Source organism: Wolffia australiana, chromosome 6, assembly GCF_029677425.1.
Source record: "Wolffia australiana isolate 7733 chromosome 6, ASM2967742v1".
NCBI lineage: Eukaryota > Viridiplantae > Streptophyta > Magnoliopsida > Alismatales > Araceae > Wolffia > Wolffia australiana.
In genome coordinates this window covers 7,972,742-7,999,896 of record NC_135840.1, presented here as the reverse complement: position 1 = coordinate 7,999,896, position 27,155 = coordinate 7,972,742, and the positions used below count along the sequence as shown (strand labels likewise).

The following is a 27,155-nucleotide window of genomic DNA, read 5'->3' as shown; positions in this document are numbered from 1 at the left end:
CTCACCTCCTCTCTAGGGAATAGAACCATTGCATTGGTGGAAAGTAACAGGAGAATACTCATATCCAAGGTTGGGAATGTTTGCAAAGGAATTCCTATCGATCTCTACGATGAGTCCGCCCTCAGAAAGATTCTTCTCTTTCGATCGTGCCGCCATCAACTACAAGCGTTCCAGGTTGACATCAGAGAGCACCGAATTACTAATGACTCTCAAGTGTTGGTGGCAAGCGAATGACAATGACGACAATGATATCAAGAAAATAGACGAAGACCCGAGGGTTCATTAAGCTCATTTCTTTTTCCTTCAACTAGTTGAACCATTTATACATTTGTATAAGTATTGAAACTAGTTATGGCATTTATACTTCAAGTAAATTGTAACATATTTATTTGCGACAATTATTTAAATTAAGTGGACTGACTAAATTAAATGTTCATTTCAAATATTAAATACATATAAACAATGTGTTATTAGTGTCCATAAATCTGTTTTTATTGTGACAATTTGCATAGTTATAAATAATTTAGTCATGGAACATCAAATATTTACTGTATTATAATAAAACAATAGTGAGCGCAATTAAAACATTACATATTTACGGTATATAATAATAAATAATTGCACTAGTATCAGCACACAAGTGTATCGGATCCCATTTGATCACAGTTCATTACTAGGATTACCAGTTCATAATTGCAAGAGCATATGAACTGTTGTAAATAATTTACAAAAGATAAACTATTTTTATTGTGATAATTTCAAAGTTATAAATAATTTAGTTATGGAACCACATCTATTACCAGGATGGGTAACCGCCTGGGAAGTCCTCATTGGTAACCACAGCATGGGCATGTGAAGATGCCGTGCAGACGTAAATATACAATAATAAAAGTCCTGAGGGCAGAATGAAGTAATCTTGATATTGTGCAAATTTGTGCGGTGTGCTTTGCGAATTACCACATGAATTTGCACAGTGCATCGCATAGTGCCCTTTGTGCGATCAAATATTCGCGCAAACGGTTCGAATTTTTGTACCCTACCGCACGACCATCTCTACTCAAGCAACCTTTTCCTCGTCTCTTCATCTTGCATTTTATATGTATCCTCCCTCATCTCGTAAATTACTATTTAAAGAATATTAAAATTTTAATTATTGTTTCCTATGGAGGCTATCCATAGCATTACTATCTAGATGTATTTATTTGAGAACATGTTTATATTTTCATTTATTAAGTCAAAAGCACCAACAAAATAAACCCCTAATTTTGAGCCATCCTACGGTCCTTATCATTTGTTCTCACTCTCTCACTCTTTCCTTCTCAATCTCACACACATTCTCTACCTCACAATCTGTTAATCTTCTTGCTATCTTTCTTGTTCTTTCACTCTCTCATTCCTCACAATCAAACTCTCTCCTCTCATTCTTTCAATTTCTCGCTCTCTTACACTTTTGATTTTCTTTATTATTCTCTCATTTCTTCTCACTCTTACTCTCTCCCTCTCGTTCTCACAATCTATCATTTTAACTTTCTTCTTCTCCCCTCTCACTCTCACACTTTCTCATGATGAATTCTATTGCTTCTCTCGAGTTAAACAGACTGAACGTTAATTGATACCCCATGCAACATTCAAACAATATCTAGCTAGATGTGGTGAGACGACCAAGTATTGCATTAGGTTGTGTTGGAAGCTAAGAGGGGGGGGTGAATTAGCTTATCTACTTTTAATTTGCCTAAATTACTTTTAAGATTCCTTGGATTGTCGCTCACCTTCTTTCTCTCGAACACAAGATTTACTTGGTTCCTCGATCCGCTAGTGATCGAGTCAATCCAAGGCCCCCCCCCTTCGAGTCCAAATTAGGACTCAGGATAACCTTACTAAGGATCCTCCCTTGTAAGGCACCCTAACCCAACTCACCGAGTTGCCTCTGCAGAGGAGTCTTCCGATGGTACGTCACGTCCTTGGGTGCACGAGCTTCACCCCCGAATCGCCTTCGGGTAGACCGTCACGAGCTCTTCCTCGTACGTCCACTTCCTCATCACCGTCATGTCCTTGGTGCCACCAACGTCACCTCCCTGCCTTCGCGATCTTCAACACCTGTTCAGATTAGTGGAAGAAACGATATACCGCTCCCCGTGATTCATCAAAGGTCAATCACCGCTCTCAATGATGTATGAATGATCAAACACACTAAGATTCAAATGTGATATCAAGATAAATTCTGAAAACCTGTCTCATAAGTACTTTCAAGATCAACAAATCAATTCCTCTTAATCACTTTCAAAAATAATATCAATCCCTTCACTATCCTTCACAAAATCTCATAAAAATCACCACTAACTCAATGATTGTGGAGGAAACTATCACCCTATTCAGTAAATGAATGAATGATGAAAATGAAAAACTTCCCTTGAAAGTCAAGAAGCACAAGCACATTGATTGCAGGGGAAGAACTTCACAAGAGGGAGCACTTTCTTCTTCAAAGAGGAGCTCAAGAGAGATGGTTTTCAAAGTGGATGCCTCAACCCTTGCTCTGAATGGGTATTTATAGGGCTAGAGGGGTAGATTGTAATTTTCTGAGAATTTTTTAAAAAATTCGAGCTCAAAAGGAGTTGTAATTAATTTTTTATGATCTTTCAAAGTTTTATAGAAAGTTTCCTTAATTAAAAAATTAATTATAGTAATTAGTGCTAATTAAAGTAGTTAGGTTTAATATAGGAATTCCAAAAGTCAGAAAAGTATGATTTTTAGAAATGACAAATGAATTTTGGAAAGTCAACCGTCGGACCCGACCTTTGGAATAAATCGAATTTCCTAATTCGATTTATCGGGTCTGAAGTGAGTTAAATATAGAAATTTTATTTCTATATTAAAGTGCACACGTGGCGCACTGGTCAAGCGCCACGTTGCCAGGGTGGAGGTCGCGGGTTCGAATCCCGCCCGCCCCGTTTTTTTTTATTTATTTAAACTTTCTACTGCGGATCCGACCGCGGACTTAACTGGTTAAGTCCGCCCGTCGGGTCCGCCACTAAGGCTAATGGGCTCCGCCCATTTAGGCCTTATTGGGCCCTTTATAACCCAAAATAAATAAATAAAAAGTGATTAAAAAACCATTTCTCATTCAATAAAAATTCATTTCATTTCTTTATTATTTTTTTGACATTTTAAAATATAAATCAATGTTTTAAAGACAATTTAAAACCTAAAACGCCCTTTATATTATTTAAAATATTTTTTAAAAATTTACAAACATTTTCAGAATATTTAAAAAGCATTTTTAATTATACAGAAGATTTTAACAATTTCTTTAACAATTATATTAATAGCTCTTAATATTTTAAAACATTTTTTTTTAAAGCATTCAAAAACCTTTAAAAACCTTTAACTTCAAGGAACTTATTAATTTATAAAGTCATGATTACTATTTTAATTTAATGTACATTAAAACACAAAAACCTCAACAGGTTGTCTCACTATTCTTCCGCCATCTAGCTAAGTGTTGTTTCAAAGAGTCCCTATTCATTTCATAGAGTCCAACATAATGATTAGGTTGTCTCACTAATCTTCATAACTTACATGGTTCTTGTGTAGCTATGATGGAAATATATGTGGCCGGCAAGCCAATCACACATTCCACATCTCGTTCCATGTTCATTAATAGAACATATTCATTATAGTGCACGTGTGATGCGTATAGTGAATTCCATGAATACATGATCGGACTTAGTGAATTATGATGAGCTCGTAATACGGAGGTCACTAGTTTTTAAGCATGTGTTCTAAACATTTCTATTCAAAGGATACACGAAAAGGACATCGAAGTATCCGAATAGAATAGCACTATCTAGCCTCACTCATATGATGAGTATGGCCGGTCCCGTAGCCATTAGTGTGGAGACACTAAGGATAGATAGTGGGTGCTCTTTAGTGGAAAGAGTTCACTGAAATGATCTGTACGAATCCCTGAATGGTATTATACTGAACTGTCAATCAGGTTGATTCATGTCACAGTTGTGTAAGTGGTCCTTAGACCTGAGACACCAAAGACGTCTTGTGGACGTACAGTTGTACTTTGGCTATGGCCAACGAGTCTCTAATTATGGGATTCTAAATGGTCTTAGTTCGGATTCATCAAGAAGTTCACAAAGACGATTGAGTGGTCAAGATGGGATTATCCACCCTCTGTATAAGAGGTGATAGCTCAAGGAAGATGATGCGATGAAGTCCTTGGCCAAGGCAGTGAAATATCATAGAAGAGTTCTCCGATGATTTATGAATCCATCGGTACTAACTCGGATGATCGATTAGGGTTTGACAGTTGACCATACCCTAAGTCATCCAAGGAGCGTCAAGTGGATGAAGGATTATACATACACGGTAGCCCATGACGAACAAGTTCCATGAGTGAGTTGATACAAACTCCTATGTATCTTCTAGGACACGAGGTGTAGCTTGGCACCCCACGTGTCAGAGACTCGACCTATCCATTGGGTTAAATCAATCTGACATTAATTAATCTATATGATGATATAGTTAATTCATTTAGAAGGCCAATAAAGGTTATTGGGCCGATGGAGTCGTTAACTAGACTGATACATGGGTCTAGAGGGTCACACGCAAATGGTCTTTTGGACGTCGTAAGATATACTAAAGTTTTGGGGGTTTTATGAAAAATACCCACTTAGTATAAATAGGGTAAGGCCCTGAACAAAATTTAACCAGGCGAGAATTTTTCAAGGGCCTTCCCCTTCTTCTCCACTCTTCCCACACCCCCTCTCCATACCCGATGCAATCGGAACGGCGTAACGATGATGGTAGAGGTAGAATGGGACTCAAAGAGAAGGAGGAGATTCAACGTGCCGAGGATCACGTGGATACGTCTAGAGGCTGCACATGTGAGCAGCTCAATTCATCTCACTCCAGGATCCAAGAAATCACGGATGCGATCCGTGGAAAGGTACTTCATTTAATGTTTTTGTTGATGCCGTTCGATTCGTTCAAGTCTTCCGCTGCGAGTCATTTTTATTTTTTCATCCAGATCAAGGCCTATAGAACCCAACACCTACTTGACCAAGTTCAGGAATTGAGCCCTCATCTAATGAGGTAGTATTTGTGTGCTAGTTTGGAATTTCTTCCAATACTAGTTCATTCTTGATACTTCTTGATGAATAACTCTTCTAAGAAGATGACCCTTTTACAACAAAGATTATTTTTTACTAATGATGATAAAAGTAGTATCCATCCTACATTAATTAATTTATATGATACTATAATTAATTAATTTGGAATGCCAATGTAGGTCATTGGGCTACTAGAGTCATTAACTAGACAGATACATGGGGATAGAAGGCTACTCGCAATTGGTTTTTTGGATGTCGAAAGATATACATAAATTTTCGAGGGTTTTATAAAAATATCCGCTTGGAATAAATAGGGAAAGGCCGAAAAAAATTCCCCCAGGCTAGAATTATTCAGGGGCCTTCCCCTTCTTCTCCCATCTCCCCACAGCTCCAGTCCACTCTCGATGTAATCCGGATGGCGTAACGATGACAACAGAGGGGTGAACAGAGCTCTTCAAGGTGGAGGAGATTTCATGTGCCATGGACTAAGTGGATACATCTAGAGGTGCAAGCATGAGCAGCTCGACTCATCTCGCTTTAGGAACAAAGAAATAACAGATATGATCCGTGCACACCTGATTTTTTTAATATCTTAATGATGCTAATATGATTTTGTTATAACTCTTCTGTTTCAGGGAATCATTATGTCCATCTAGATCAAGGCCTCTAGAACCCAACATTAAGTACTACCTTCCATCACATCACTACCTCTTACCATCTTTGTATCCCTTCTCATCATATCTGAATCACTATCTAGAGATGTTAAATCCCTAAGATCTCTTCCTTGTGGATATGTCCCATACTCATCCACTATCTATAGTTATTACGTAAGAATTATAATATATTTTTGTTAATTAAACTCAAATCAACAATCCCATCTAACATAATTTTTACCATAATTTTTAATTTATCAACAATCCCATCTTAAGCACACAATCACCTATGTGGACTTGTTATTATATCCTAGGACAGATTAGAATTTCATGAATGGAGACTCATATGTCATAGTCAAAATATAATATTCTCTCTGCTAGGTGTCTTTTGTGTATCTGGTCTGAGGATCAACTACATCACCTTGACATGAATCAACATAATTGACATTTCTTAAGTAAATCTTTCCCTAAGAGCACCTTTTGTCCATTCATGTCTCCACACTAATGACTACAAGTTTAGCGATACTTAGATTGACTTTCATATTCAATATACTTAAAATAGGGATATTTAGAATACATGCTTATAGACTAATGATCATTGTATTATCATATCATCATAATTAACTAATTAATTGCATGTATCATGGAATTCATTATAAATATCACATAGTAATAATAATGAATATTATTTATTTCAATTAAAATAAACATGATATCAAAGTATGTCACAACAAGCGGCGAGCATGGGGTTGATACATAAAGATAAGACCAAGTTTATGAATTAACTATATTAGAGGTTTGAAAAAAATATATGTGTAAGTAATAAAGGATTATGAATGATTAATAAGGTAAATCCAATGTAGATTTATACCCAAAAAGAGGAAAAATGCAAAATGTCACACTCAATTAATCTAGTTTCTTCATCATAACCTGCAACATATTCATCTATATTTGTCCACAATATATTCTAATCGATACACTAATATGGATTACTAATGGGAAGACCCTATAAAGTCTGGATCCAAAGTTTATTCATATTTCTAACTATACCTAAATTATTCTATGACATGGAAATTTTAATATCTGAAGAAATGAACATTTGGGGAAAGATAGTGATTAGAGAGTATTTGAAACAGCTTGTCTTTTATGGCATAAGTTGTTTAGACATTGGCACTCTGTGTTTCAATCATCTTCTATTACATACCCAATGTCACCAAGTGTCAAGTCACCTCACATACTCTAGCTCTTCAAGAGTGCCTAATGTCAACAATAAATATTTTGTACAAGAGATTCTGGCTCATTAAGAAACGAGCTATTGAGTTAAAGTGAGTTATTTTAATCCTCTAATATATGGAAAATTATTTATTAAATTTACCTTACACAATACAGGGTATTTAATGATTGAATCCATAAGGAGCATGTACATTTTTCAATAACTCAACTCTAGTAAATAGAAGAAAACAGGTTTAAACTAATTTTTTAAGAAAGAAATTATTGTTTATTTTTATTTAAGTAAATTATATTAATTTCACAGGTGTTTGTGGAAGCTTTCTTGAAATGTTAGATCTTGAAATAAATTAAATTAATCAAAATACCCTTGGTTGACACTTTGGAGGCAGCTTATTTGGCCAGTTGAGCTGAACATGATAATTATCATAGGCCGCAATGTGCAGGCAAATGGCGGAGTGGAACAAATGAGGAGTACTTTTAAATTTTTCTACTCAATAATTTTTTTGGTGGGGGTTCATATTGTTGGTGGTGTTGGAAAGTTTCTCATCTAGGTTACCCATCGGAACACTTTTCTAGATGAAAAGATGAGAAAATTCAAACCAAAAGTTTGATCATTGTCTTGACCAAACTTAAATTATTTATTCCATACTCTAATACAACAATAACAGATCAAAGATCTTATGCATTACGCTTCCAAAAAAATTTTAGGGGCATAAGTCCAATATGAGATAAAAAGAGAGAATGAAATGGATTAAATATAAGTGGCATGTCTCTCCTTGCCCTTAGACTTAATTACAGGGGTTTGAGGGCAAAAGCAACTCAATCTCCATCCAAGATCCATGTGCCTTATTTCCTAGATTTGGAAATAAACTTTCTAAATAGGAATTGCAGGTTCGTTCAAAAAGTGGTACCTTTATTCAACTCAGCTCTAAGAATGTCATAAATGGGCTGAAAAATGGTCTTCTTGTGTAGTGGGCCTCTTTTTTAGGTGCAAATTGTCGCTTGGCTTCTCTCCTATAGTCTACGTCATGGATTGGGCTTATTTTTCTTCTCCCATTTGCATCTAGATATCACCATCTACTTTACTAAATTCTTGTATTTCAATAAAAATTCCAAGGTGATGTTAGAAAAATCCTCATTCTAAGCCAATAGGGGTAAGTCTCAAAAAAAAAATGCAAAAATAGGACTTGAGAAAAATTTAGATTTTCTCATTTTAACTTGTAATGGTAAATAATGCATGTGAAAACCTAAAAATCGGATGAAACAAATCAGATTCCTACATCGAAATACTTGGAAGGGAATCAAAATAGCATCAATAAACCAATTGATGAAATCACCTGAGCACGAATTGCGTATATCAAATCCATCACATAAATGGCTACAAGATCAGACATACTCATCATATGAGTTAGATTAAATAGTTCTATTATATCTAGATACTTCAGTGTGCTTCATGAATATCCTGTGAACATGAAAATTTAGATCTCATGCTTAAAACTAGTGATCTACAAAGTGTGATCTCATCATAATTCACTAAGTATGATTTTGTATTCATTGACTTCATTATAACCATCACTCCTGCGTTCTAATGAATACATTGTATTAATGAGCATGGAAAAAGATATGGAATGTGTAATTGGCTTGCCGGTCACATATTTTTTGTTAAAAAATTCTTGGAAAAATGAAGTAGAAAAAATTGTATCTAAGTTGATAAGATTAATTTAGTTGTTTGGCATGACTTTCCCCCTCTTTATATCCCAAGTCATTGCATATTTCCAAAAAAATTCAATTTATTGTTGCATGTGATAAAAATAACCAATGCAACATAAATTTATATCCAAGTGAAATTTTTGGTAATAAATTCAATCCTCTTATTGTTGCACATTGCATGATTTAGTTCAGAATCTCATTGAGTTTTTATGTATGTTATGAAAGGCTTCTAAGGCATGTGACCCGCTTTATTGACATCGTCCAACTCTTTTACTGGCCATGGGTTCTCGAATAAACCACATTGGGTGCAGCATGATCCACTGGCTTCAGTAAGTGAGTGGTCCATTGAGTATGCATCATGACAAATAAGGCCACCTTTTTCCTCCCTTTTTTTCTCATCTCACTCAATTCCAACATAGATAACTTTTAAAAATGTAATAAATGACAGAAGCCCTGAATTTCCATAGCTAATTCATAGAGAAGATATGAACCAAGGAATTTGTTCAATTTTATAATATAATAATAGTATTGAAATGCTATACTCTGTTTTTATTAATATGCAGATATCAAACAATGATGCACATCATCTATTTTTATTTAATATGATAAATTAGACATAAATTTATGATAGTAATGCATATTATCAATGACAAAGATGTCCAAGTATGCCACAACGGTTGCACACATCTAGGCCCTCATAATTATGACTGTTACAGACCTATAGAGCTCCAAAAAAAAGATGATTCTTATTTACCACTTTGATGTATTTTTTCATGTGAGATCTGAATTAGATATCACATGTATAAATGATAAATGATTCTATTTTCAGTAGCAGAAGATTCTCTCGAAGTGCATTGCAAGCCGAATAAGTTGTGAAGTTTGTTACTGAAGTTTTTTTTGTTATTTAGGCCTTAATAAGATCAGATGCTGATAATCAGTAGCGGAATTCCTCTCATCATAAATTGGTTGGCTGATTGAATACACATTGTTGTGTGGATTCTGTCTAATTGGTGTAGATGGATATGCAAAGGAGTTCCTATTAATTTACCAACTAATGCACCCATCAACCCATTCTTCCCCATTTGTTTTTAGTTTCTAATCTACAAGAATTCAAGACTATAGTAGGAAATCATCAACTACTTAACGTTAAAGTTGTGGATGAGCTTGGATAAGGGTAAGTCAGATGTTAATGACAACTAGGATAGAGATTGTGTATGGGTGATGATGAATGGTGAGGTGATCTTCTCGCATAGGTTGCTCAAAAGTTAGCTCTCGACAAAGAATTACATTCTATCAGATAAAACAATTTCACTTTTCATTAATCTGAGTTAACTAATATTTCATTGAAAATTAGAGAAAACAATCAAATATCATACAAAAAAATAATATTATGAAGTGTATTGTGCAATAAAATTTGTCAATTATATCATAAATGATTAATTATCACTTTAGAAATTATTCACATTTAAACAGTAAATTTCAAATAAACCCTACTTGTCTGCTATTATTAGTTCAAAAATGAACTAAGCTCATTTAACTCACAAGTAATTAGATGTTAAATTTCAACTCACATCAACCACTGATTAAATGTATTTGTAGGCAATAACATACATAAAATTTTCAACTTGCACCACTCTACACATTATCAAAGTTAATCCGCATGCATTACCATAAAAAAACAGCCAGTATCTCAACCATTTCTAACCATTTTCTAGCCCTAGCTAGTTTTCAAAAAACAGACGCTCTGAAATCCTATTTAACATATTTAATATTTACTATCTGATGATTTCTGTTGAACCCATGCTAGTGGCACATTCTCCCTCCCCACTCGTCTAATCCAATCGTTTGCATTGACAAAAACTCTTCAATAAGAAAAATGAGGGTAAGCGTTAATTTTTAAAGAGTCCCAGGAAATCTCCCTCCAAAAGATCCCTACAGGAAGTTGCTCAAATATTTTGAGCCAGATCTGTATCCATCTCATAAGCTAGTCAAAGAGGAGAAAGTCAAAACAAGGAAAAGAAACCCACAAACGCGCACAACCACGTCAGCGTACCTCGTCCCCTACGAAGGCGGCACGGCACCTGACGGCGGCGCTGCCACCGTCACGACAGGTTTCTGCTCGTATCCTGCTCCTCCTGGCTGCAGCCCGTATCCTGACCCTGGAGCCATTAGATTGCCGGTGTAGGCTGATTCGGAAGCCGTAACTACTGGACCCGCGCCACCGGTCGCATAACCGTAACCTCCCGAGCCGACCACAGTTGCCGCCTGCTCGCCGTAACCCGTTACCGTTGCCGGGTACTGCGCATAGACCGGCGCCGGCTGAGGATACTGCGTGCTGTACTGCTGCTGTGGCTGCTGCCCGTAAGCAGGTCCGTACGGGTAAGCCTGCGGCTGCGGCTGCTGCTGGGGCTGGGCAGGGGCTGTGTGCCCGTATGTAGCGGCAGGCGCGCCCTGGTACGCGGGCTCGGCGGGTTGGCCAGCTGTGCGGAGCGTCCCGTAGGGTGCTGGCGCAAGCCCGTAAGTCGGCTTGGCATAGGCTTGTTGTGGCTGGGTTGCATACGGGTATGCGGCGGGCTGTGACGCCTGTCCGTAACCCGGTTGGGAGGCCGGAGCTTGACCGTAACCCGGAGCGGGCTGCTGTGAGTACGCCGGCAGTTGACCATAGTAGCCGCTGGCGGCGGCAACAGGGGCTGACGTGACCCCTTGCCGGTAGTAGTCGTAGCTGACTTTCTGAGACGGGTCGGGAACGGCAGAGGCTCGCGGCTCCCAGGCTGATGGCCCATAACTGCCACGGGTCGGGGGCGGGCGATAAGCGGAAGCGCTGTAGGTCGTGTGGGCTGCATACGGGCCTCCCCTTGGTGGGTAGTTGTAACCCGCCACGTGCTGTGACGGTGGCGCTGAACGGGCCCCCCATTGAGCTGGGGTCGAACCACGGTACTGGGTCAGCGGCTGGGTGTATCCCACGGGAGTCGGAGCTCCTCTCAGCGGCACCTGGACAAGAGAGTTTAATTAGACAGAAAAAAAAATAAAATCAGATACTTAATCGGCAAGTTATACCGAAAGCCCAGAAATATGGCAAAAAAAGTAAACTGAAAAAACAGGTAAACAATAACTACCAGTATCAGCATAATCAGCATAATGCGTCAATTTTCTCAAGATTATATACGAGGATTAGAGCAGGAGCATTGTTTATGTTCAGTACTGTAACCTGGGAGAGATCAGGCACGAGACAGTCGGAGATCGCATTAAATATAAACTTAAAAGAAGAGGTCAGCAGTGAATTGATGGATATTATCAAAGGTAATCCTGAGTGGACATAAATATGCCAAAGGCCGCAAAGAGTCTCCATCCAAAAAGTCTCTTTCGTATTCAGATCAGTTAATCAGTGACCCAGGATTCGTGCTCGCAATTTAACAAAATAAAAAACACAAACGGACAAAGAATAGGGAAAGTTCGTTAACTATATTTAAGACTGTTAATATTAAATATCATCAATTATGTCAAGATTATTAACGTAGATGCAGGGATTCCAAGGCAGTATTATTCGATATTTATTCTCTGAGATGGAGTAGGAGTATTCCGACGTTCAACATGCTAATTATGAATAATACCACGTGATTTCAAAGGATCTCATTGAGATGGGATCTCACAGAGCGGCTGCAACCGGGGTTTCAATACCCTTATCATGCAAGAACTTTGTTTGATCCGAGCTTGAGGCATCCTTACCAACTATCAACGGTCCTGCCAATGACAACACATTCTTATGGCCTCGTATTCCTCGGCAGTGGACGAGAACGAAGAAGGGTGGTGGTGTGATTTTGGTACACCGGGAAATGAATGCTGACCCGAGGTGAATTGTTCGGTGTCCAAATCTGCAGTACGAAAGCCAGTGAACTCTAAAATTGGTCGCCTTTGGCGTAATAAACCATGGCAACCGGCAACAAATTCTCATGTTGTGGATGAAACGTCAACATGGCAAGCACCGACAAATGCTATCAATTAAAATTAGCCAATCAGTGGGCTTACCCACTCTCGTGACAATATGCTCACGTATTGAACTAGTATTCATTTCACATGGCCATTTTACCCAACAATTAGAACAAACTGAAATTCGGGTATGCCCAGTCCTCTTTAGGAAAAATAACTGTTTATTGCACTAATTATCACTGCAATAGATAAGCATCAGCGGTGCACAAATGAATTTCAATCGTTTCAAAAGAAGCAAGCAAGCTCCCACTGGTTACTCTAAAAAATGTGACAAACATAAATTATATTTGCTAAATGCCATGCACCTACTTAAAAGAGCGCACCATGACAAACTACAAGTGAATCAACAAATAGCTGGAAATGGCCGACTTGAATATTTGGCTAATTACAGGAACAGAGCATCATAACAAAAGGATTCCACAAAAAACCTCATACACCAAGGAATTCCAACTGATGTCTCATATCAAGATCCATTATATTTTTAAGAAATGGTAATAAAATAATGGAAGTAGTGTTATATCGACCACCTCAAAACAGGAAGGATAATAGACAGGACAATTCAAAGTGAAGGTGAACAGGTAGTGTTGCAAAGACAAATGAATTGTCTTGTGAAGGTCCTAGAGCCTTTTCAATAAACCCTGTACTTTAGGCAAAATATTTAATCTTACGCAACAATGAAACACTCTTCACTACACGGATGACAAAATATGTTTTTCCCAACGTTACATTAACGATGCAAACAAAATGGAACTCACACGGCACTGTGCTAGAAGGAAACTTACAAGGCACTAAGATTCAACATTACCACTGTTAAAAGCTATAGTTGATACCAAGGGCCCCATTTCATTTCTTAACATAGGATGGATGTTGACATCATCCCAGCTATGTGGATTAAATTCAACAAATTAAATAATAATGAAAAATGGAATGAATTCAGCCACATTTCCAACGACTACTCATATCAGGCTGCACCTTCTGACGAATGCAGAAGACTTCTTGTTGGCAAACCGGAAATAATGTTTCGTAAAATTTTAACTATCCTCGGTGCCCATCAAACGGTGGTCACAGGATAAATTTGAAGTAAGAAGGTCAAAGTCTAAAAACAGGAAAGGCCTGAACAGTAATTAAGGCTCACTGACAAACATACCAAAGATGATAAAAATTAACATAAGGATCAGATAAAATTGACGTTTTAGAGCCATCTAATATTTAGAAATTAACGTTGATCCCAGGGGATCAAATATACTACAATGTTCTAGAGTGAATTGATCAAATATTTTACAAGGTCGTAATTAAGAAAAATAATAGAAGTCAATAAGAGTTGTGTCTTACCTAAATGGCGACAAGTTGTCGTCTCCAGATGATAACCTCATATAAGCATCCCATAAAGACTTAAATTAAAGGATTTATGACAATGTGATAAATCAAACTGTAGGGATATGAGATTTAAGACAATTGTAAGCTCGGTTTTCACTGATAGTTTTTTGAAAACGAAGAATAATTTGTTGAATGAAGCATAAAATATTCAATGCATAGACTCCAATGAAGATAATGAGCAGGACATTTGCGTCATATTAAATTAGCTGGATGCAAGCTTCAAACAATACTACTGGCACAGCAACTTGGACGGCTCCGTCCAGAAGTGTTTTTTAAACAAAATATGAAGGTGATTCTTAACTTGCAGAAATGTTAACATGGAACATACATAGGGAGCAAACAGGGATATGAGATTGGCTTTATATTCTCTTTAGAGTCTTAATATTCTCTTCAGACGTTAGCATATTTTATTTAGGTACGAACTTAAAATTAAACAAGGAGTTAATGACATAGAAACGTGGAGTAAATTAGAAAAATTGTCATTGAAAATGGAAAGAGTTAAACCTAACACAATGATGATACAGATACATCATAATGCAAGAGCACATTCATCAAAAAAAGAAACAGATGACATTCAAGAGAATTTGGATAGCTCAATAATTTAATAGTGAACATGACTTAGAGGGAGACTACCAAAGTTCGACATACCTAAGAGAGTAGTATGTGTTCAAATACTTCAAAGAAGACTGAATTCATGAAATTAACGTTCTCTCAAATAAAACATATCACCCTGAAAAAAACACGAGATATACCTGGTTCATGACTTGTTTGATCATTTCGATTGCAGCGTCAATCTGTTCTTTGGTACCAGTTATTCGTACAGTTCTTTCCTTGGAAATATCTCCCTCCGGCAGATGTTGTGGAATCAACTGAGTTTCAAAAGCCAAGGAAGTTTCAGGAAAAGAAAGGCGGTCAACCTCAAAAATCACAATTGAAAAGAGCCAAGACTACCTGGATGCGAGCTCTTGATCTCGTCTGCAGATTTTTTATTGTCTCCCCACCCTTTCCAATAATTAATCCGACCTGTTGGTTTCAAGAAAGAAAAGGAGTCGTCAAGAAGAAGACAAACATTTAATAAAAAACATTTGCCAAAGAGGACTTTCACCTTTTCATTAGGAATTTGAATTTGCAGCTGCTCTGCTCCAAGTTGTGATGCCCCGAAACCTCTGGCCACAAGAGCAGGGGAGCCCCCCGCATCAGCCTGAGAAATGAAACAATAAAATGTAAGCCTGGACGCAACTACTACTATGCATAGAAGGTTCAAACTTTCACAACTACGAGTACAAAGAAGAGGGTTATCTATCACGATACAAAATGAAAGAAGATATATATATATATATATATATATATATGCATATTTTAAACAAGAGTATCAAAAAGATAACGAAGCCTCCAGTGCAACATCCAAAAATTGCCCAGACTAACCTCGGCCATAACCTCTTTGATGAGTTTTTCAGCCTTGTCGATGCTCTCAAGGGTTCCAACCAGTTCTACTGGACGGGAAGGTGCATTCAGATCAACCTCGGCGTCTCTCATTATTTGAATTTTAGCTCCAGTATTAAATTGCAAGAATTTGATGGTTTCCCCAGCTTTTCCAATGAGGACGCCAACCTGTATGGACATGATATTAGTCAAAGAAAAAAACTAATACTAGACAGCCATTCAACAAACACAAAGTCATGATTAGACAAGTTTTTTTCTAATAATACCGAGAAAATAAAATACACGATTCAATAACGGAAAACCCAGAAACAACAATCCCTAGGCAAAAAAACCATGATATCCATTCTTCATTCAACTGATGCTCCTAAGAATGGGATCGAACTCACGCTCCAAATTTAAAACCTCTAGAAACTCTAGAAACTCCATAATCAATTCTATCCAATTCATGAAAGAGCTTGCCAAGAAAAAAACCTAACATTTCATCAGAAAACCACAAGAAAAATCATAGATAAAACCCAAGGCTCGCCTTGTTATTGGGAACTTCAATCCTGCGGGTAACAGGTTGCCCGTCAGTCGCCTGCTGCGGCAAATCAGACGGCTGCGCGATTTCGGATTCAGAAACAACAACCTCTGCAGCTTTCGGCTCATCAGCTTCACCAGCAGCAGTCTCCCCTTGCTTCTCGGCCTCCTCGGCAGCTATTGCATGACCATTCCCTACTTCGCCCACCACCTCCGCCTCCCCACCACCCACAACTGAGCCAAAAAACGATAACCCAATATCAAAAACCCTAATCACCAACGGCATAAACCAGATTAAACCCTACACGACGTTCAACCGCCGAAAAAAGAAAGAAATTCCCCAAAAAAAAAAGGAAAAACGGTAAATACCGGGAGCATCAGCCTGTTCATCCAAGCGCGGTCTCTTGGCCATCCCGTCTTCATCAGGCCCTGCTTCCACTACCTTCTCCTCGTGTTCCTCTCCCGGAGCACCATTCTCAGCCAGGGGAAGCTCTACCTCGGTTTCCGAAGCCTTAATCTCGCCGTTGGTCGGCTCGCGCGATTCCTCCACCGGCTCCGCGTCTTCTCGCTTCCTCTTGAGCTCCGCCGTGGCCGTCTGGGCGTGAAGGAGAGCCTCTTCGCCTCCTCCGACGGCGAGCTCGGCCTCTGGCTGAGCCTCGGGCGGACCCGCCGAAGCCGCCGCTTCTTCCATGGGAGAGACAATCTGCGGGAGCGACCGAAGACGAACTCCCAGTCTTCAACTGCAAGAAACGAGCAACTAGGGCACATATTTATAGGCGCTGGCAGGTATAATACTGAACGACGGCCCAGTAACGTTCTCTCTCTAGATTTTGAAATAACGAGGCCCAATAACAGCGTCGGCTCATTAAATGTTTAATACTGGGCTTAACGCATTAATATTCTCTCTCTAGATGTTGAAATCGCGATGCCCAATAACAGTGTCGGCCGATTAAATGTTTAATACTGGGCTTAGCGCATTAATATTCTCTCTCTAGATGTTGAAATCGCGAAGCCCAATAAGAGTGTCAGCCCATTAATGTTTTATACTGGGCTTAGCCCATTAATATTATATATCTAGATGTTGAAATCGTGCAGCCCAATAAGAGTGTCAGCCCATTAATGTTTTATACTGGGCTTAGCCCATTAATATTCTATATCTATATGTTGAAATCGTCCAGCCCAATAAGAGTGTCGGCCCATTAATGTTTTATACTGGGCTTAGCCCATTAATATTCTACATCTAGATGTTGAAATCGCGAAGCCCAACAAGAGTGTCGGCCCATTAACTTTTTTATACTGGGCTTAGCTCATTAACATTCTCTCTCTATATTTTGAAATCTGGAAGCCCAACAAGAGTATCGGCCCATTAACTGTTTTATGCTGGGCTTAGCTCATTAATATTCTCTCTAGATTTTGAATCGCGAAGCCCATTAATCTTCTCTCCCTTTCTCTCTATAAATTTTGAAATATTAAAGCCCAATAAGAGTATTGGCCCATTAATTTATGCTGGGCTTGGCCCATTAATGTTCTCTCTGTGGATTTTGAAATAGCGAGGATTAATAAGAGTGTTGGTCCAATTTATAATCTTACACTCGGCTTAGCTCATTATTCTTCTATCTCTTTCTCTCTCTCTAGATTTTGAAATAGTAAGGCCCAATAAGAGTGTCAACCCATTTACTGTTATATACTGGGCTTGGCTCATTAATCTTCTCTCTTTCTCTCTCTAGATTTTGAAATAGCGAAGCCCAATAAGAGTGTCAGCCCATTAAGTAGTGTATACTGGGCTTGGCCCATTAAGTGTCTATCCATATTTTGAAATTGTGAAGCCCAATAATAATGTCGGCCCATTAAGTGGAGTATGCTGGGCTTGGCCCATTAATCTTCTCTCGCTAGATTTTGAAATAGTGAAGCCCGATAAGAATATCGGCCCATTAAGTAGTGTATGCTGGGCTTGGCCCATTAATCTTCTCTCTCTAGATTTTGAAATAGTGAAGCCCGATAAGAATGTCGGCCCATTAAGTAGTGTATGCTGGGCTTGGCCCATTAATCTTCTGTTGGGTGCCTGCTAAAAATAGAACGACGGTACGCGGAGCCAGTTTCTCTCTCTCGTGCGAAGATCGTTGGAGTTGATTGATCTTCGGATCTGGCTCTCCTCCTAGACGCGGCAGCTCGTCTTCCTGCCAATTCTTCTGATTTCTCTTCAAATCGATCTCTCCTTCCCCGCATTTCACCTTCTCCAGCCCCAGGAACCCTAAATCGATCCAGGAAAGAGGAGAAACGGCCTCGAAATCGCCCTCGTTTGGGAAATTTGGGCCTTTTTTCGCCGCATTCTACCCTAGATTTGATCTCCGTGTGAGCTGGATGACTCTAGCGGAGTCCGGGGGATCGATTATCGGTATAGGCGGCGACTGATTCGAGCCTATGGGCTGCATTTGCTCCAAAGGAACTCAAGAGGAGGAGCGATCGGAGGTTCGTCGGCAGAAGAGCTTGTCCAAATCGGTGAGGCCTCTCGCCGGCGCTTCTAGGAGAGAAGAAATCGCCATTCCCGAGATCGAAGCGTCGCCGATTGTGAATGACGTTCCTGCGAGGACGAGGCAGGCGCAGAAGCCGCAGGAGAACGCCGTAGCCCCCCCCGCGCGCCATGGCGTGGAGAAGAAGGCCGAACGACCGAGGAATTTGGTCGCGCATCAGCGACGGGCCACCGTTGATTTCGGGATCAACGAACAGGATCGGCATCCGAAGGTCTCCCCCGTGCCCAATGGGGTTGAAGGAGAGCTCGTGGCTGCGGGATGGCCCAACTGGCTCGTTTCCGTAGCTGGAGAAGCTGTCCGAGGATGGGTTCCTCGCAAGGCCGAGTCGTTTGAGAAGCTTGACAAGGTAAAAGAAAAAACCCTCTGTTTCTCTCTCCAGGATATCTCTTGCTCGACGTCTTTCTTTAAATTTTGATTTTAATTTCGTGTTTATGCGATTCTGCGTCTAGGTTTTTGCGGGAGAGACGATTCTGCATTTGGTTTTTATAGGGGGATTGATGTTCTGGATTTCCCTGGTCTAGGTTTCAAAGAATCCCTCCGGATACTTTCCAAAGTTCCTGCCAAGTTCTTAATGTTTGATTTTTATATTTCTGAAGAGAGAGAGAGAGAAGGCTTTAGATCTTGCTGTTTCTAGGGGAATGAATGTGCTGAATTTCTGGAGAGAGAGATGTAGTCGTGAGTCTGGGCCTCAGAAATTCACCCGACGCGCATGAAAGTACTTGCCCCATCCTAAAGTTAAAACGTTTTTGGAGAGAGAAAAAGAGCTTGAATTCCTTCCATATTGGCATGTTTGTAATGTTTCCTTTCTAAATATTTCTAGAGAGATGGACAGAGAGAGAGAGAGAGAGAGCCTGAATTCATTCCATACTGGGTCTTGTGGGTCAAGAAGACAGAAGGGCAGATTCTTGGCAATACCAATGTAGGCAGTGAATTCCTAGTGAGAGAAACCGAGTAACTAGATCAGGATAGCAACGACTGGGGGGCGTAAATTCTTTTGTGAATTTTTTCTACAGAGAGAAACTAAATTCCCTCTCATCGGTGCTGTGCAATTCAGATCGGGCAGGGGACCTACAGCACTGTCTTCAGAGCCAGGGACCTCGAGACGGGCAAGATGGTGGCCTTAAAGAAGGTAAGGTTCGTGAACATGGACCCGGAGAGCGTCCGATTCATGGCGAGGGAGATTCTCATCCTCCGTCGGCTCGACCATCCGAACATCATCAAGCTGAAAGATCTGGTTGCGTCCCGCGTCTCCTGCAGCCTTTATCTTGTCTTCGAGTACATGGAGCATGATTTGGCCGGCCTCGCCGCTGCTCCGGGAGTCAAGTTTACTGAGCCACAGGTACATGGAGATGAGATTTTTTCTCAATTGCTCCAGCCAATTTGATTAACCCACTAAAATTCCAAAATAATGTAAAATGGTGCTCAGATCATGCAAAAAGATGAGTTTCTTTTCCCAATCTCTCCTCTCTTGGTCATTTCATGAACCAATTAAAACTTCAATCTTTTTCTTCTGCTCAGAACATGCAAAAAAAGAGTTTTCTTTTCTCAATCTCTCCACCCATTTAATCATCCTGTTAAAATCTCAAGTTTTCTTCCTGCTGCTCAGATCATGAAAAAGATGGGCTTTTTTGTCAATCTCTCCAGCTAATTTGAAGCAAATCAAGATCTTAAGTTCTTTTTCTTTCTGATGCCCAGATCCTGTAGAAAGATCATATTTTTTTTCTCAATCTCTCTTTGCCCATTTGATTAGCGAATCAAAATATCGTTTTTCCAATTCTGGTGCCAAAATCATGTGAGAAGATGATTTTTTCTTAATCTCTTTAGCCAATTGAAATCTTAAGTTTTTTTGGATGCCCAGATCATTCAGAAAGGAGACTTTTTCCAAAATCTCGCCAGTACATTTGATGCCTCAATCAAAATCTTAAGTTTTTTTATTTCTGGTGCCCATATCATTCAAAAAAAATGAGATGTTTCTCTTAATCTCTCCCTACCCATTGATTTTCCAATCAAAATCAGACAATTTTTTTGTGGTGCCCAGATCAAGTGCTACATGAAGCAGCTGCTTTCTGGGTTGGAGCACTGCCATGGCCGGGGAGTTCTCCACAGGGACATCAAGGGCTCGAATCTTTTGATGGACAACAAAGGGGTTTTGAAAATTGCAGACTTTGGGCTGGCGACCTTCTTCAATCCTACCAAGCAACAGCCGCTGACCAGCAGGGTGGTAACTCTTTGGTACAGACCGCCTGAGCTTTTGCTCGGCGCCACTGTCTACGGGGTTGCCGTCGACCTCTGGAGCGCTGGCTGCATCCTTGCCGAGCTTCTCGCTGGAAAGCCCATCATGCCGGGGAGAACAGAGGTACATAATCTGGCACCATCATTTTCTCAACCCACTCTTTAAATAATTCATTATTCGGTGGAATCATTCATACTCTACGACCTTCAGTAGTCCAATGTTCTTTAATCTGACCACCCTCAAAAAATTCAGTTTTCTAGTGAGAGAAAGAGATAAAGAGCGATGGATTTATTGGGCCCTGAACTTCTATTTTATCTCCAGGTGGAGCAGCTGCACAAGATCTACAAGCTATGTGGATCTCCCCCAGAGGACTACTGGCAAAGGTCAAAGCTGCCCCACTCAACTATCTTCAAGCCTCAGCACCCGTATCGGCGATCCTTCGACGATACTTTCAGGGACTTCCCTCCCTCAGCTCTGTCCCTGCTAAACATCCTTCTCTCCTTCGAACCAGAGTACAGGGGAACTGCCAAGTCAGCCCTAAACAGCGAGGTATTCATCTCAACCTTCTTCTTTTCGCCACACATGCCCTCTTCGCATATATCATTTGATAATTCCCTTTTTCTGATGATTATCTCAAGTTCTTCACCACGAGACCGCATGCCTGCGACCCTTCAAGCTTGCCCAAGTACCCTCCCTGCAAAGAATATGACGCCAAGCTCCGCGATGAGGAGCAGAGAAGGTAACCAACCCTTTCATTGAAATAATGCACTTATAACTCAATTTTAGTGTATTTATATAAGATAATATCATTCAGGCAACGAGCAGCCGCCGCGGCCGCTAAAGACCAAGCATCCGAAACTGAGTCTCAGCCTCGGAAACGAGCTTCAAATGCACTGCCACCGACATTTGAGGAGAACCCAGATCCCCTGGTGAGCACAGCCTTCATTTTTCCTCCATTCTAGAGAGAGTTTGAGGGAGATATAAAAATAGTTCAGGGACACAGACGGGACAGTTTTTTCGTACCGAGATGAAAAAATCGTCCCGCCTGAGGATACGGACGAATTTTGGGACGAAAATTCGTCCCGGGGACCACTGAACGGGATGGTTTTCGTCCCGTGGGATGAAAAAACAGTCCGTCCGGAGGTCTCGGATGATGGACGGACGGATGTGGACGAAAAACCGCCGGATTCACATCCGACGGTTGAGATCTCGCCACATGGCCTTGCTGTGACAATTTGCATCAAGGTCCCTGTATTTTTTCGCACCTGCAAACCGACGCCACTCAGAATTAATTGTACATATGTCCATATCTATTCTCTCTCCTCCATATTTCCCTTAAAAGACTTAGAAAAATCTTTATTAATATGTTAAAAATATAAAATGGGTTTTTTTTCGTCCGGTACGAATTTTGAGACGAAAATTCGTCCGTATCCTTCGTCCCGTCCTTCGTCCCTGAACTTACTCTGGACGTCGGACGGGACGAAATTCGTCCCGTCCCATCCATCGTCCATGTCCGGGACGATCCGGTACTATAGATATAAACACCCCCATTTCTTTCTCCTCTAGCAGACCCGGCGGGCCCAGCCCAACAGGAAGAGCTCAAGTGACAAGTACTCGGGCCAGCTGATCTTTCCCGGCGGCCACGGTTATGGGCCCAACAGGTCCACGACAGCGGCAGCCCAAAAGCCACGGGCTCCGAACCCACCGGAGATGCCCAATTTTGCAGTGGCGAGAGGCGCTGCCAAGTCAGATAACCACCGTGAGCGTACCCGGCATCCGCCATGGCCGGAACACGCATCTCGGTGCAACGGGCCGGAGTGTTCCGATAAGCCTGAGTGGCCCTCCACCTCGTACCAGAAGGAAGAGAAGAAGGAGAAGCGGCCCACCACGGTGTGTTCCCACTTGCCTGCCTTTAACTGTTTTTTTTATATGTTGGATGGCAATCCGTCGTCCGTCCGATACCAAAACATCCCTCGTCCACAGCCTTCGACAACGGACAGTCTCTGGAATTCAAACTGCTTCTGGATGGTTACTGTCCGGGACGGAGATAGTTACCATCTCCCGGCTTACTGCCCGTTCCCGTCCCGTCCCGTCGTATCCCATAACAGTTTCCTATCTGTGTATACTGGGAAGTCAACTGACTAAACTGTGGTGGTGGGATTGACAGGGGTATGGTGGGGGGAGGAAGAGCAGGATGCACTACTCGGGACCGTTGATGCCCCCCGGGATAAATATGGAGGACATGTTGAAGGAGCACGAGCGGCAGATACAGCAGGCAGTGAGGAAGGCCCGGCTCGACAAGGCCAAGACAAAGAAGGGCTTCGGCGAGAAGGGCCAGCTAGAGTCCTTGCTCAATGGCCGAAGCGACGCCTCCGACGCATAACTATGTCTTGGCATTGTGTAAATGGGTCAGAGAGAGAGAGATGTAAGATGTCCATTTTAAAGAAATTTATTAAAGGCAATATGAGAAAGAAATGTAGGCCGGAGGAGGTTTCTTGAAAGTTAAAAGTGTCGGTCATCGTCACCGATGAGGATGAGAGAATGATGATGACTCGTCATCATCCATGTCATTCATTTGTGCACGGATGGTTGATAATGATGACGAGATCATCATTGTTTTGTCTGTGGAGCAAGTCGACCGTTTTCGTCAACGTCATTGACCATGATTGATGTTGGCAAAATTTGTTGTCATCATCCTCCTGCATTAACAAATTCCTCCTGCAACGAATTTGTTATAGTTTCCAACCCTTGTTGAAACTTTTTTCAAATTGGGTTGAAGAAAGAGAGAGAGTTGGGTTTGCTGTAAAATGTCCATTCAAAAGAAATTTATTAAATGAGATTTGAAAAAGAGAAATGAATGGATGGAGACTGTCAACAATCTGTTTGAGCACCTAATTGGGATTTAAGGATGGGGCTGTTAAACCGGAAGACAATATTAATAAAACCCAAAAAAAATGATTTTATCGTTGGTCAACGGACTCGCCGAGCCTTCTGCTCCTGACCCAAGCCCAAAGACTTTTGTGCATCAGCAATGCCCTCGGGATCTGCCACAACAAAGCATTTAAATTCCACTGATTTGTTCGTTTTCAATTTTGTATAAAACAGAAACAAGGAAAATAATGAACAATTGTGATGCATTTAACACTAAAAAATATTATTTTTCCCTGACCACTAAAAATATCTCCATGAATAAAATCAATTCGAGGATCTCCGAGGTAGAAACAAGTGGAAATTCAGAAGGTTTATCAATGGCATTGATTTTTAGAATATATTTTCTTTTCTAGTTTCATCAATATCAAACCATAAGTTTTATGCCAAAAATATTCTTCGACAAATCAGAAATGGAATTTGCCAGTTTAAGTTGGATAATCATAGGAGTTGAACTTACCGAAGAACTGAGTGAAGATTCGAGTGAAGAAGCTAATATTGCGGGAGGCATTGTACGCCATTGCAGGAGGAAGGGGTTTCACGATGGTATCAATGCTGAAAACGCGCTGAAGAAACTGCAACAAAGAGAAAGTCATCAGAATGGTTTTTTTCAAATTCCCGGCATCTATATAATTCGGTAAATGAAGTTTTTAACAATCTTAAAGGGTTTCTGAAATTAGCTTAATAAAAAATAATAAACCTAAGCACTCAACAACAATATTGACATTCCAAGAAGAAAGATAATGGTAGTTCTATGAATGTCTACAACAAAAAGAAGGCACGAAGGCCTAAAACAAGCGTTTCTTCCTCTTATTAATGGTAATTTGCGTCGAATAGAAACGCCAGCTAACAAGTTTGAAAATCATGTACTTCAATTATGAAGTTGGCATAGTCACAAATAAAGGAGAAGATATTGAATAATTAGAGCGGAACCATTTATCAATGAAGAATAAAATAAAACATAAATTATTGACCAGAGGACATACATTAAGAATTTGAATTTTAGCCCCAAGAATATCCTCTCCTTCTTCAGGCGTTCGGGTGGTGAAATCAAAGCACAAAATTACAGAAAAAATCGGAAAAAAGAATTTACTTGGAAGTTCCTCATGACGGAGATTGGCAATCAGGACAGAGAATGAATAACAGTTCTATGAATGCATAAAAGGAAAGGCATGATGCTCCAAAGTAATCGACTCTTACTATCAATGTTGGTAATTCCGTCGAAGAACAACACCCTTGAATTTTGAACTTGGCAAAGTTAAAACTAAACGAGAAAATATCAAATGATCGCCCAGAACCAATTTTCAATCCAAAATTAAAATGAACCCATAATTTTTTAACCAGAGGGCATGCCATCTACGACATTAAGCCCCAATCTAACCAATTTAACCCGAACAAAAGATCACGAACTGAGATTGATGAAAAATCACTCAAAAAAAAGAAGAAAATTACCTGGAAATTCCTCTGGAAGCTGTACCTGAGCTCGGGATCGATCTCCAGCGCATCGTCGACTTCCGGCGACTTGGATGATCCCGGCTTCCTCTTGGGGATGTGCATGGTCGCGTGGCCACCGTCGGCCGGCCTCGTGGCCTTCAGCTTGGCGTCAGCGAACTCCTCTTCCTTCACCCTCCATGGCGCCGATTCCAACAAATCCTTCTTCTTCATCTTCTCTCCCCTGACTGCGCTCTGCGAAATCGCGAACTCTGAAGACTTGTCTCGGCAACTCTGAAGACGAGGATAATATAAGAAACTGAAATTTTCTTCTGTTTTCTAGAGAAAAAACACGATCTAACCGTTCGTTTCTGATCCGACGGTCCGTATTGATCCTGTTTAGGAGGTCCGCACTTAACGGTCCATTTATCCTAAGCAATAATGTTTGATTGACATTAAAACAGGGTGAGTTTATAAGTACTGTTAACTAATGTTTGATTGAGTGAAAATTGGGTCAGCTTAAAAGTAATCAGAAATAATGTTTGAACGAAATAAAAATTGGGTGAGTATAGAATATTCATATGTAATGGTTGATTGAATTAAAATTGTGTGCGCTTAAAAATATTCATTAATTATAAGGTTTGATTGAACTAAAGTTGGGTGAGTTCAAAAATATTAGTTAATTATGTTTGATTGAATAAAATTGTTTGAGTTGAAAAATATTCATCAATTATGTTTGATTGAATAAGATTGGGTGAGTATAGAAACATTCGTATGTAATGCTTGATTTAATTAAAAATTGGGTGAGTTGAAAAATATTAGTTAATTATGTTTGATTGAATAAAATTGGGTGGTTTGAAAAATATTCATTGATAATGTTTGATTGAATAAGATTGGGTGAGTTGAAAAATATTCATTAATAATGTTTGATTGATTAAAATTGCGCGAGTTGAAAAATATTCATTGATAATGTTTGATTAAATAAGTTTGGGTGAGTAGAAAAATATTCATTAATAATGTTTGATTAAATAAAATTGGGCAAGTTGAAAATAATTCATCAATAATGTTTGATTGAATAAAATTGGGTGAGTTGAAAATTATTCATCAATAATGTTTGATTGAATAAAATTGGGTGAGTTGAAAAATAGTCGTCAATAATGTTTGATTGAATAAAATTGGGTGAGTTGAAAAATAGTCATCAATAATGTTTGATTGAATAAAATTGGGTGAGTTGAAAAATAGTCGTCAATAATGTTTGATTGAATAAAATTGGGTGAGTTGAAAAATAGTCGTCAATAATGTTTGATTGAATAAAATTGGGTGAGTTGAAAAATATTCATTAATAATAAGGTTTGATGGAATAAAATTAGGTGAGTTTAAAAATATTCATTAAAAAAAGTTAGACTGAATTCAAATTGGGTGAGTTTCAATATAGTAACAAATTATCAAACCTGAGATTTCTTAGGAAGCTTAAAAGAGAAGGCATGAATTTTCTAAGAAATCCCTCTGTCTTTTTATATCCAAGGTTGTGTGAGCAGGACAACTACTTCTGCCAGCTAAGCGTCAGGGATCTCTCTTGGACAAGATATTGTTTGTCTTCATCTGAATAAATCATATGACTGATTTCAATCTAGAGGAGAAGATGAAGAATGTAATTATAGAGACATAGTGCAGTATATCATCTCAGTACGATGGTCCTTGATGTCTAAGTCAATAAGTTTCATTAAAGTAGATAGGATGTAATTGTAGTATTCCCAGTGATAATGATATCATTCAAATAGAACACAACGGTAGGCCCCCCATTTGATGGATAATGACAATAAAACAGTATAATCACCACTATAATCAAAATAACCACAGTGCTTTGTTGAGTGATCAACGCAACCGATCCAAAATTATGAGATTGATTCATGCAATGGCGAGCCTTGTTCAATTTTTAAACATAAGGGCAAGATGAGGGTGGCACCCGAAGGTAGAAACCTATAATTTCCTC

At 39.7% G+C, this 27,155-nt stretch overlaps 3 protein-coding genes across 4 annotated transcripts; 1 reads left to right on the top strand and 2 right to left on the bottom strand.

Annotated features, from left to right (window-relative positions):
- Window positions 1-10,576: 10,576 nt before the first annotated feature.
- On the bottom strand, window positions 10,577-16,777 carry LOC144704714 (KH domain-containing protein). Its single transcript, XM_078577233.1, has 7 exons — window positions 16,409-16,777; window positions 16,047-16,273; window positions 15,503-15,688; window positions 15,183-15,278; window positions 15,029-15,100; window positions 14,830-14,946; window positions 10,577-11,704 (listed from the first exon to the last, which is right to left on the bottom strand). Exons 1-7 carry the CDS (start codon window positions 16,728-16,730, stop codon window positions 10,775-10,777), a joined length of 1,950 nt encoding a protein of 649 aa, XP_078433359.1. The 5' UTR covers window positions 16,731-16,777; the 3' UTR covers window positions 10,577-10,774.
- Window positions 16,778-18,133: 1,356 nt separating this feature from the next.
- Window positions 18,134-23,304, top strand: LOC144704713 (putative serine/threonine-protein kinase At1g54610). Of its 2 annotated transcripts, none has more exons than XM_078577232.1 (8): window positions 18,134-18,916; window positions 19,625-19,909; window positions 20,609-20,926; window positions 21,125-21,352; window positions 21,442-21,542; window positions 21,618-21,732; window positions 22,373-22,693; window positions 22,971-23,304. In XM_078577232.1, the coding sequence occupies exons 1-8, from the start codon at window positions 18,461-18,463 to the stop codon at window positions 23,184-23,186; spliced, it is 2,040 nt and encodes a 679-aa protein (XP_078433358.1). In that variant the 5' UTR covers window positions 18,134-18,460; the 3' UTR covers window positions 23,187-23,304. The 2 variants fall into 2 exon arrangements, with proteins under 2 accessions (XP_078433358.1, XP_078433357.1); XM_078577231.1 differs by having other exon boundaries at window positions 22,370-22,693.
- A 295-nt stretch (window positions 23,305-23,599) lies between these two features.
- LOC144704721 (zinc finger/BTB domain protein) lies at window positions 23,600-25,453 on the bottom strand. Its single transcript, XM_078577241.1, has 3 exons — window positions 25,184-25,453; window positions 24,192-24,306; window positions 23,600-23,847 (listed from the first exon to the last, which is right to left on the bottom strand). The coding sequence occupies exons 1-3, from the start codon at window positions 25,394-25,396 to the stop codon at window positions 23,774-23,776; spliced, it is 402 nt and encodes a 133-aa protein (XP_078433367.1). The 5' UTR covers window positions 25,397-25,453; the 3' UTR covers window positions 23,600-23,773.
- Between the last annotated feature and the right edge of the window lie 1,702 nt (window positions 25,454-27,155).

Bases quoted from the DNA above. Each gene is read 5' to 3' on its own strand.
- LOC144704714 (XM_078577233.1), bottom strand. From the start codon at position 16,730: ATGGAAGAAGCGGCGGCTTCGGCGGGTCCGCCCGAGGCTCAGCCAGAG. The intron at 15,279-15,502 runs GTTAGTCTGGGC...TTCATTTCTCAG, and splicing joins TCAAAGAGGTTATGGCCGAG to GCTGATGCGGGGGGCTCCCC. The intron at 11,705-14,829 runs GTATATCTCGTG...TCTCTTGTCCAG, and splicing joins TCAAACAAGTCATGAACCAG to GTGCCGCTGAGAGGAGCTCC.
- LOC144704713 (XM_078577231.1), top strand. From the start codon at position 18,461: ATGGGCTGCATTTGCTCCAAAGGAACTCAAGAGGAGGAGCGATCGGAG. The intron at 21,543-21,617 runs GTAACCAACCCT...AATATCATTCAG, and splicing joins CGCGATGAGGAGCAGAGAAG to GCAACGAGCAGCCGCCGCGG. The intron at 21,733-22,369 runs GTGAGCACAGCC...TTTCTCCTCTAG, and splicing joins AGGAGAACCCAGATCCCCTG to CAGACCCGGCGGGCCCAGCC.
- LOC144704721 (XM_078577241.1), bottom strand. From the start codon at position 25,396: ATGAAGAAGAAGGATTTGTTGGAATCGGCGCCATGGAGGGTGAAGGAA. The intron at 24,307-25,183 runs GTAATTTTCTTC...TCTTTGTTGCAG, and splicing joins GCTTCCAGAGGAATTTCCAG to TTTCTTCAGCGCGTTTTCAG. The intron at 23,848-24,191 runs GTAAGTTCAACT...TTGTTGTGGCAG, and splicing joins AATCTTCACTCAGTTCTTCG to ATCCCGAGGGCATTGCTGAT.